Source organism: Galeopterus variegatus, unplaced genomic scaffold (genome assembly GCF_000696425.1).
Source record: "Galeopterus variegatus unplaced genomic scaffold, G_variegatus-3.0.2 Scaffold657, whole genome shotgun sequence".
Taxonomy (NCBI): domain Eukaryota; kingdom Metazoa; phylum Chordata; class Mammalia; order Dermoptera; family Cynocephalidae; genus Galeopterus; species Galeopterus variegatus.
The window spans coordinates 221,065-231,841 of record NW_007726768.1 but is presented as its reverse complement, the minus strand read 5'-3'; the positions used below and the strand labels follow the sequence as shown (position 1 = coordinate 231,841).

Below are 10,777 nucleotides of genomic sequence, written 5' to 3'. Positions count from 1 at the left end.
GTTGAAATGATTGAAAACAGATCAGTGCTACTAGACTGTAGTGAGCAAAAGAGATGGTGACTTAAAATCAGAGAGTGTACAGAAGGTTAACTCTTTAGGGCTTCAAGGCCAAGTAAAAGAGTTTGGTTTTTAGTGAAATTATTATAGAGAATTAATGAAAAGATTTTAAGCAGAGGACTTAAGCTGAGGAATTTCTGTTTTTAAAAGTATTACTTTGAGGAGAAGGGATAGCAGAGGGTGAGAGTGGAATCTGGGAGACTGGAATCTAGGAGATCAATTAGGTTGCTTTTTTTTTTTTAAGTTGAGATGAAACATTAAGACAAACTGACCTACAGGAGTGGCAGAAGGGATGGGGGAGATTCAGATGATTATGAGATATATTTTGGATACACCATCCACAGAATTTATTGATAGATTCTGTATGAGTACATGACTCATGACTAGAGCTGATGGGTGAACTGGAGGTGCCATTTCCTGAGATGGAAAAGAGGGAGGAACAGATTTTAGAAAAATAAAATAAGCATACAGTTTAACGAGTAAAAGAAAATTAAAAACTTGAACTATAAAAAAACTGGAGCATATTCTAAGATACATAAAGTACACAAATCTAAAATGTACAGATTTCCTTCATGCCTCTTCCCAGCTCAGTCTCCCCTGAGAGGTAACCACTATTAAAACTTTTATTATCCTTAGTTTTACTTGTTATTAAATTCTAGATAAATGGAATCATATAGTATATGCACTTGTATCTATATGATTCAGTTCATCATGGAATTATCCATGTGATATTCACCCATTGTTTCCACATATGTTCAAAGTAAAAGGATAGGGAAAGGATAAAAATTGGTATAATTATGTTATTTTCAGACAAAGTAGACTTAAGAGGGACATTTCATAATGATATATGGGGCATATTCAACAGGAAGACATAATCACCAAAAGTTGTATGTACCTAATGACTTGGATTCAAAATATATAAAGCAAAAAGAGAGCAAAAGTAGACCTAGACAAGTCCACTATGACAGTTGTAAATTTTAACGTGTATCTCTCAGTAAATAGCAATACAAGCAGACACAAAATTAATAAAAACCAGAAAACTGAACAGCACTATTAAACAGTTGACCTAATTGATGTACCATTGGGTGTTTAGAAATTAAGCAAAACTCTTCTACATAACCCATGAGTCAAAAAAGAATTTACTTCTTATAATTATAATATAAAGAATTATTAAAATGATAATATTTTAAACTGAACATTAATGAAAATACAGCATATTAAAATTTGTACTATGCAGGTAAAGCAATGATTAGAGAGAATTTTATAACTTTAAATACATGTATTAGAAAGAAAGAAAAGTTGAAAAGTAGTTATCTAAGCTTCCATCTCAAGAAACTAAGAAAAGAACAGCAAATTATACCCAAAGGAATTAGAGGAAGGGTATAATAAAGAAAAGACCATCTTCCTACTCTGGACACAGAAGAAGGAAAAAAACAATGTAAAAAAAGAGACAAGGCCAGAAATCAATGCAGTATAAAGCAGACATAGGATAAAGAAATGAACAAAACCAAAAGTTAGTTCCTTGAACAGATAATGCAAAATAGTATAAATAAAAGGTAATAGAAAATAAGATTCACAAATTACAGATATCAGGGTGGAAAAGGAAACTTTACTATTACCCTATAAATACTAAAAGGATATGAATATATTTTGTCAATAAATTTGACAACATAGGTAAAATGGATAAATTCTGTTAAAACACACTTTATCAAAACTAACACCAGAAAAAATAGGAAAACCTGAAAGATTCTATGTCCGTTACTTTGAATTAGTAGTTTAAAACTTTTGATTCATTAGGTTTCACTGGTGAATCATTCCAAACATTTAAGCACTACTGGTCTTACACACTTTCTTTCAAATTGGAGATACCGTTAAGATGTGTAAAATGGATCTCAGAAATAACAAGAAAGATCTAAGCTGGAAATATGCATTTGGGCCTCATCATGTAGATAGCATTTAAGTTATAATTATTGTTGTGATCTCCTGATGTAAGAGGATTGAATGAAAAAAAATAAGAGTATACAATATCAAAAACAATTTGAATTTCCAATATGAACTAGCAATAGGGACTGAGAAAGGTAGCATAACAGGTAAGTAGTAAATCAATGTGTGTTCTTATGGAAACCAGGAGAAGAGAGAGTTTCAAGAAGAATGTTATTATGTATTTAGAACTCTACAAATATGAAGACAGAGAGACCATTTCATTTTGAAAATGAGGTTCATTGATCGCTATCAACATTTGACAGTCCTTATGGAAAAGAATTCTAGAATTTTAGGTTTTACAGTATAGTTATTAATAGGATGAAAGAGTCTTTGGGCTGGTGTTTCAGTTCCTGCATTGGTACTTATTTTTGACCTTTGGCAAGCTGGTTACCTCTTTGTTTACTTATCATAAAGTATGGTTTATGATTGAATCTGCTTTATTGAGTAACTGTTAGAATTGAATAAAATAAATTATGTAAAGCACGGAAATTAGTGCCTGACACCTTGTCTGTCACCAGTAGGTATTAGCTGATGATTATGGTGGTGGTGGTGATGATGGTGATTTGGGTTTGAAAACTCTTTCTCAATTTTACTAACTTTCATTTATAATATATACTTTTGCTCTGAGGGTATTTAGGGACAAGCCAAGGACCACGATCTAGCCTGTTTCCCCTTACCCCCTGTTTTCAGGAGGACAAAGAAGAATTAGGAAAGTAAAGCCCTAAAGGTGGTAGGATGAGCCTGAGCTAACCTGTACTTTAGGTTAGATAACATTATACTAGTATGCTTCTTTTAGAATTCTGAGTTTTATGAAGTTGCACCAACTCAGAGTGATTTACTTACCAAATTTTTAATCCTTCCATTTGGTGTGAATATAGTTGTAAGATCATAGTTAATGCCTAGTCTGTACATATGATATGGGCCCTTGTTCCTTAGTATGAGCTTCTGCTCCTCCTCATCTTTCTATGGAGCATTTTATCCCATTTTCTTGTGTTCTATCCGCTCCAATCCCTATGCTATGGCAGGTTTGTTCCAGCCTATGTACAGTCCTTAGGTAATCTTATCCAGCTTTAAAACTCTATGTGCTAATAACATTCAAATGTATTTTCTGAAATCTCCCTCGGACTCCACACTCATATAATCCATCTGCCTTCTGGATGTCTGCATGCAGACATAGTATAGTGGTTATGAATGGCTGCGTTTGAACCCCTGCTTTTCCACATATTGTGTGGTAGGGGCCAAAATACTGCATCTCTCTGTAACTCAGATTCCTCATCTATAAAATGGGAATAATAATACCTGTCTCAAGGGATTGTTAGGAGTATTAAATGAGATTAAATGAGAATACAAGTGAATACTTAGAAGAGTTCTAGGCACATAGTAACCTGTCAATAAATATTATCTGCTATTATTATTATCCTCACCATCTCAAACTTCACTTTGAGATCAGTTTGGACAAAACTGATCTCTTGATCTCATTTTCTAGTCCCAAACCTTCTCTTTCTCTAGTCTTCTCCATATCAGTATATGCCATCTCCATTCACCTAGTTACTCAACCCAAAAATATGTGTTAAACTAATTCCCTCATTTTGTCACCACACCCGAATCCATCAACAAGTCCTTTGCTTTTACCTCTGAAATATATCCCCAATACAACTATTTCCTATTTCTGCTATTAACACCAACCTAGTCCAAGTCACTGTCAACACTTATCTGATTTATTGCATATCTAGTCTCCCTTTTTCCATTCTTTCTGAGTACAATTTATTCCCTATGCAGCAACCAATGTTGTTTATAAAACACCAATTGGCTTATGTCATTACCCCTCCAGTGGCCTTTTTTTTAACACTTTTTAAAAATTGGTTGTGAATATTCATGAGGCACAAAGCTGACCGTCACCACTCATGCCCAAGATATGATAGCCAGATCAATACTGGCAGCATGCCCATAAAATCTAAACTCAACTTAGATTTACGAGCCTAAATAGCCTATTTACGGGTATTTGCCTAATCTTCCACCACTCTCACCCTTGCCTGAAATGCTCCAGCCTCTGGCCTTATTGCTGTTCTCTTAAGTTGTCCAGCTCATCATCACCTATAGGTAGTAGGTGCTCCCTTTGCTCAGAATGCTCTTCCTGGTCTTCTCTTGTCTGACTCCTTTTTATTATTCAGCTCTCTTATGTGTGTTAAACACTGATCAGAGCTGTCTCTGAGTGTAAGCTTCTTCTCCTCCTCATCTTTCTATGAGGCACTTATGAGGCTCTTCATCTTTCTATGAGGCTGTCTCTAACCAGTGTTTAACAAGCTGCAATAAAATTGTGGGATATTCATTCTAATTACATGTTTTATAGAATTCAGTAGTTTTAGGGTTAGATAAGACTTTATAGAAGACCTGGTCCAGTTAGGTACTCAGAGCAGATATCACTTTTATCATCTTTATTCAAACACTGTTCATCTTGATTTTAATAGTTTTTTCAAAAATAACACTGTTTTTTTTTTTTTTTTTTTTTTGTAGGATTTCCGGGAAAAAAATACAGATCATATGCGCCCAGACATTGTAGCTCTTCTGAGAAGTAGCAAGAATGCATTTATTTCTGGGATGATTGGAATTGATCCTGTAGCTGTTTTCCGATGGGCAGTTCTCCGAGCTTTTTTCAGAGCCATGGTGGCTTTTAGGGAAGCTGGGAAAAGACACATTCACAGAAAAACTGGTAAGCAGTAGTTATTAGTATTCTGCCATGCTTCATCTTTTAATTTTTTGCCTTTTTACTCCTCCATAAGGAGTAGAGTCAAAATAATTTTTATTTTGTTTTGTTTTCTTAACATACCCTAACATCATATTTAAAACCTGATGAGTTGAGTGAACTTTATATGATTAAATGTATATATTTGTATATGTGTTGGTATGTGTTGATTCATTTTTGTTAATATATAGTGATAGGAATAATGAGTATGAAGCGCTTGGTATTTAGTAGGTGCTCAGTCATTGGTATGATTTTGAACAGAAAGTAAAGTGATAATGATCATTTAATGATTTAGAATTTAAAACTAGATAAGTTTTTCTATTTTCTTCTTATGCCATAGTTTTTACTACAAATGAAACAATTTAATGTGAAAACATAAATTAGGAAAAAGAAAAATTGGGATGGAGGTAGTGCAATATAGTAGAAAGAATCCTGCTTTTGTAATCAATCCAGTGTCATCTCTTCTCTTGACTGATTTTGTGGCTATGAGTAGTTTTTCTTTTCTGTAAAAGAGAGTTAGTTCTGTCTTTAAAATAATGAGGATAAAGTCAGGTAATGTACATAAAGCATCTGTCAAGGAAGTATCCATTTTCTTTCCTCTCACCCTTAACTTAGTTTATTGGATTTTACTTTGAAATATGAAAATGGATAAAACAGGATACTTTCCATGTGCCTCCCCCTTAAATCATAAAATCTCCCATTTCACATTCTGTGGGAGAACAGCTTCTTAAGAACTTATGGCCTACTAGAAACCAACTATTGCTTGCTGTAGCTCTGGTCTTAGATTGACCATTGTTGCATAGTGAGGATTTTGTGATATATGTGGAGATTTATGCTTTTCAGTAGAAGTACCATAGGGCTTACCTGTGCTTCCAGGATTTCCAAACTGACTTTATATGGCTTTTTGGGAAGGACACTAGCAGTAAAGTTTTAAATTCAGCTTTTAAATATTTGACATGAATAAATGTATTTGGGAGATTGTATTTCTAAAATGTGAGGCAAAATACTTGAACTTGGTTTCTGTTTTTTAGACTGTAATGTGTGTGAACTGGTTTTTGTAACGGAGAATTATAGTTTTTAGAGAAATAAAATTACTACTTTCAACCTGCTTTTCTTTTTACAAAGTGCTTTCTATGAGGTAATCTCGTAAAAAGCTTAAGGAAAGTTTTTTTTTTTTTTACTTCAATTTAAGATGCTTTCTTATTTATCATGAAAGTCTTATAAAAACAAAACTGTTCAAAATTGATAAGTATCATTCTAAGATGAAACAAAGAATAAACTTTTCTTGTATTTAGAGTTACATATGTCACTTTTTGCAAAGTTTTTTCACGTTGTGTGTTCTTTTAGAATTTAAAATGTATCATTTGTTGTTGTATGTCTGTTATTATCAATTTGGGCAATGACATGCAATGTTATTTTTTTCCATTTGCACAATGCATTTATTTTATTTTACAAATAACTGATAGTAGATTAGGGCGAATAATATCCAACCCCTTATGATCTGAAGAAAAGAGAAGTGCAACTTCAATCTCAGAGGAAAATATTTCCTGGAGAGTGTTAATACCTAATATTATGTGCTATCGAAAGATATAATTTTATTTTACGTCCTTACTTGACATTTATTTGGGGTTTATTGAAGGATTCTTTGATTGAAAAAGTGCTTCATACAATGTCATTAATGATAAACAAACTGAACCTATATTTTCTCTATCTTGATAAAATCTAGATTCTTCTTGTTTTCTAATCTAGTTTTCCTTTCTGGCTAGTATAGAGCTTACATATAATAATCTCTCTTTGAAAACTCTTTTATTCTAGAATATAACATGCATACAGAAAAGTGCACAAAGCAAAAATGTTTAGCTTAGTGAAGTATCCCAAAGTGAAAACATCTCTGGAACTACCATCTAAGTTAAGAAATAGAACATTATGAAAACCGGGAATTCCCCTTGGATAAACTTTTTAGATTTCACTTTTTATGAAGGAAAAGAAAAATTCTGATTTGTTTTCATTTTGAGGCCTTACAAAAAACTTGTTTCAGAAAAGAATATTTCATATTACAATACATTAGTGTCAGTGCCAACATACACCTTAGCATTTTGCTCCCTCCATACCACTTTCCACCTACTATTTTCTGATGGGTTTAGGATAAAAGGATACCATAAAATTAGAGCATTGTAACATTGTAAAATGAAAACTAACAGATTACCTGTGAAAATGGTTTAAGTAGCAGATTCAGAACTTTTATTATGACCATAAATAATATGCAGACCTATTAAGATGAAATAGTTATTAGATTATTTAAGCAGAAGCAGAAATGATAGAAGGCAGAACAAGTCCAGATTTTGAATGAGAATAAGAGGTCAGTGATAATGCTTCTAATGAAGAAAGAAGATGTAGACCTGAAGAAGAACTATAGTACATTTTCACTTTCTTTGAGGGTTTTTAAAAAAATAACACTTCCAAATTAAAGGACACAAGACAATTTTATTTTAAGGCCTGTCAATCAAAATTAATTCAGCTATACTTTTTGAAAAAAATTTGTTATAGTTGTAGCGTGTATATTATATTGATCAGGCTATTGGAAACCATAAATTGTTCTTAGTGTAGTCACATAAAGAGAAAATCTTAATAAAGCTTTATGTTGGCTCTCCAGAGAGGTGGAATGAAAAATGGTAATTATTTGCCTGGAAAGCAGGGAGGTAATGGAGAACAAATGTTCCAGTTGTATCATCCACCTTGCCTCTGATTTCCTCTTTCTGAATAAGGAGGAGTCCATAGTAGAGAGTACTATTTAATCATCATAAAAAGAATATAGAGGAGATCATAACTTGGCCATGAATTATACAGTATGTAGAACTGAGCACACCAAGGCTTTATTTGTTTCTTTTGGAGTTACGTAAAAAGTATATCCAAATAAGAATTTTATTCAGTCTTAAAAGGCTAAGCAAAAGATGGGAAATTCAGCTATGATATTGTGATAGGAATAAGTGTATTCAAAGTGTCATTCAATTTCTTCATCTACAAGGAGAGAAGCTGAAGCCATACATACATTGTCTCAGATACAGAGCTTCAATGGTTCACACATAATCTGTACCTCTTTCTTATCGCTACTCAGTGCACTGCATGACTCTAATGTTCTCCCATTTGTTTTTGCAAGTGAGAGAAGGGGTCTAGTGACCATCTCTTTTCAGAAATAACCAAGTACTAAAAATGATTTGGATATTACTGTATACATCTAGTATCTCTTTGCAGCACCCTGTCCACAATTCTACCTAGTATTTAAGAAAGTTAAAAGATTTTTGTTAACAACTAAAACAAAAACCTGATCATTATTTATTAATCACTTTTGTATTGGGCACTATAGCATGGTGTTTAAAAATTAAGGGTTTTGAATTGAACATCAGTGAAATGGTGGGGTGAAGACCTCTGAAAATTCTGTTTCATAAGAGCAACAAGAACACTAACAAAAACTGTCAGAATACCTTTGTCAAAACTCTGGAAATTAATCAAAGTTTCACAGCGATCTGGGATACAAGAAAAAAAGATATCAATAAAGACAGTGTGTTTTTGGCATTATAACTTGCATTATTCACACATCCCTTCCTCTGCAGCTCTATGGTAGCCTTGAAAACCAACAGCCTGAAATCATGGTGAAAATCAGCAGTGTGGCAACCACTGGAGGGAGTAGTAGGGTTTGGAGTTCCTTCAAAGCCGTTCCCAGAGAATTTTCATTATTCAACCTGTGTTGATGGTTCCCTGGAAGAACTATGTGCAAGGCAGTCTTTATTTGACCTGACATGGAATTTGCCTGCTGTGAACAGCTTTTAACCTAGGGATATTGTCAAAGATAATCAAGGCCGTCCTTATTTGACCTGACATGGAGTTTGCACACTGTGAACGGCTTTTAAACTAGGGATAATGTCAAAGATAATCAGAATCAGTTGTTGAACGTTACAGCTGCCTGAGGCAGTAGATAACAGTTGAAGCAATCAGTAACCTAACTAAAATACTTAAAAGGAGAATAGAGGAATAAGATCTCGATATGGCTTTGAAAAGTTTCAACATATTCCTGGGAATCTAGATGGCCATGCAAACATGTAAAGCTGTGTACATGCCCAGGGCTATGCACCTACTCAGGAAAGACCAAGAAGGTCCTGATTTCTCACCTCTAGATAACCTTGAGGCTCTGTGGAAGCAGGAAATGAAGGCCAGGGCAGAGTTATAAACTACCTAGCTGAGTGTTGAAGGTGTGCCTCAACATATACACATTGACCCTGATAAAGTCCGGGAGATTTATTGGTTTCAGGCATGTGTTCAATCATTAGCTGACCACTAAGATAACCAAGCAGACACTTCCGTGGTCACATGTTACAAAGAATACAAAATTTACGGAAGTAGTCCAGGAAAGTCTAAAAAAAAAAAACAACTATAAGAAACAGCAACAACAGCAAACCCTGGGAATGAGGGAGAATCTGATTTCCACAGTTGCCATGTTATATTATTTAAAACATCCAGTGTTTAATACAAAATTATGGTGCATGGAAAGAAAAATGAAGTATGACCTGTGCACAGGAAAAAAGGAACCAATAGAAACTATCCCTGTAGAAAGCCAGACATTGAACTTGCTGAAGTCTTTAGCTATTTTAAATATGTTTGAAGACCTAAAGGCAACCATGTCTGAAGAACTAAAGGAAAATATGATAATAATATCTCACCAATTAGAGAATATCAAGAAAGAGATAGAAATTACATATATATGTAAATACATAAAATATGACAGACAGTATAATGTATTTTTTATATTTCATAACTTTTTTCTCATTTGAAATAAGTGTAATCACTAAAATGAAAAACACACTACAAGAATTCAACAGCAGATTTGAACAGTCAGAAGAAAGAATCAGTGAACTTGAAGACAGTTCAATTGAGGTTATCTAGTTCGAAGAATGGAAAGATAAAAGAATGAAGGTAAATGAATATAGCCGCAGAGACCTTTTGGATACCATCAAACATACCAACTTACGGGAGTCTGGAAGGAAAGAAGAGAAAAACAGTATTTGAAGAAATAATGGCCTCAAATTTGCCAAAAAAAAAAAATTTAATCTCCACATCCAAGAAGCTCAATGACTATAAGGAAGATAAATTCAAGGATACCAAACTTAGATACATCATAATTAAACTGTCTGAAGACAAAAAGAATATTGAAAGCAGCAAAAGAAAAGTGACTTATGTACAAAAGATCTGCAATAAGATTAACCGCTGATTTATCATCAGAAACTATTGGGCTTAGAAGATAATGGGATGACATATTCAAAGTGCTGAAAGAAAAAAAAAGACTGTCAGTCTAGAATTCTATATCCAGCAAAACCATCCTTCAAGATGATGGTGACATTAAGGCATTCCCACATGAATAAATCCTCAGTGACTTTGTTACTGGCAGACTTGCCTCATAAGAAATGTCAGTGGAGTTCTTATGGTTGAAATGAAAGGACACTAGGCTGTAACTTTAATGTATATGAAGCAATAAAGAGCACCATTATAGACAACTACAAAAAGACAGTATAAATGTATTTTTTACACTTTGTAACTTTTTTCTCCAATCTTATTTGAAAGACAATTGCATAAAGCAATAATTATAATTCTTTGTTGATGGACATACCACTTTAAAGATGTAATTTGTATGACAATAACAGCATGAAAAAGAAGGGAGGGAATGGAGCTAGGTAGGAGGAAAGTTTTTATATACTATTGAAATTAATTTGTTTTTAATGCAGACTAGATTGCTATAAGTTAAGATATTATAGGTTCTTTGGCAAGTATTGAGAAAATAACAGAAAATAATATAGTAAAAGAAATGACAAGAAAATTAACATAGTATACTAGAAAACATCTGTTTAATACAAAGAAAGTGGTAATTAAAGAATAAATGAACAAAAATATCTTAGTTTTGTGGAAATTTAACAACATACTTCCAGATAAACAATAGGTCAAAGA

The 10,777-nt window shown here is 33.3% G+C and overlaps 1 protein-coding gene across 1 annotated transcript in view; it reads left to right on the top strand.

Annotated features, from left to right (window-relative positions):
- Window positions 1-10,777, top strand: part of MYO9A (myosin IXA) — a 331,403-nt gene that overhangs the window by 150,449 nt on the left and 170,177 nt on the right. The window contains exon 14 of the mRNA XM_008571047.1: window positions 4,555-4,750. Within this exon, the coding sequence (XP_008569269.1) occupies window positions 4,555-4,750 (196 nt within the window). The remainder of the gene's footprint in view (window positions 1-4,554; window positions 4,751-10,777) is intronic.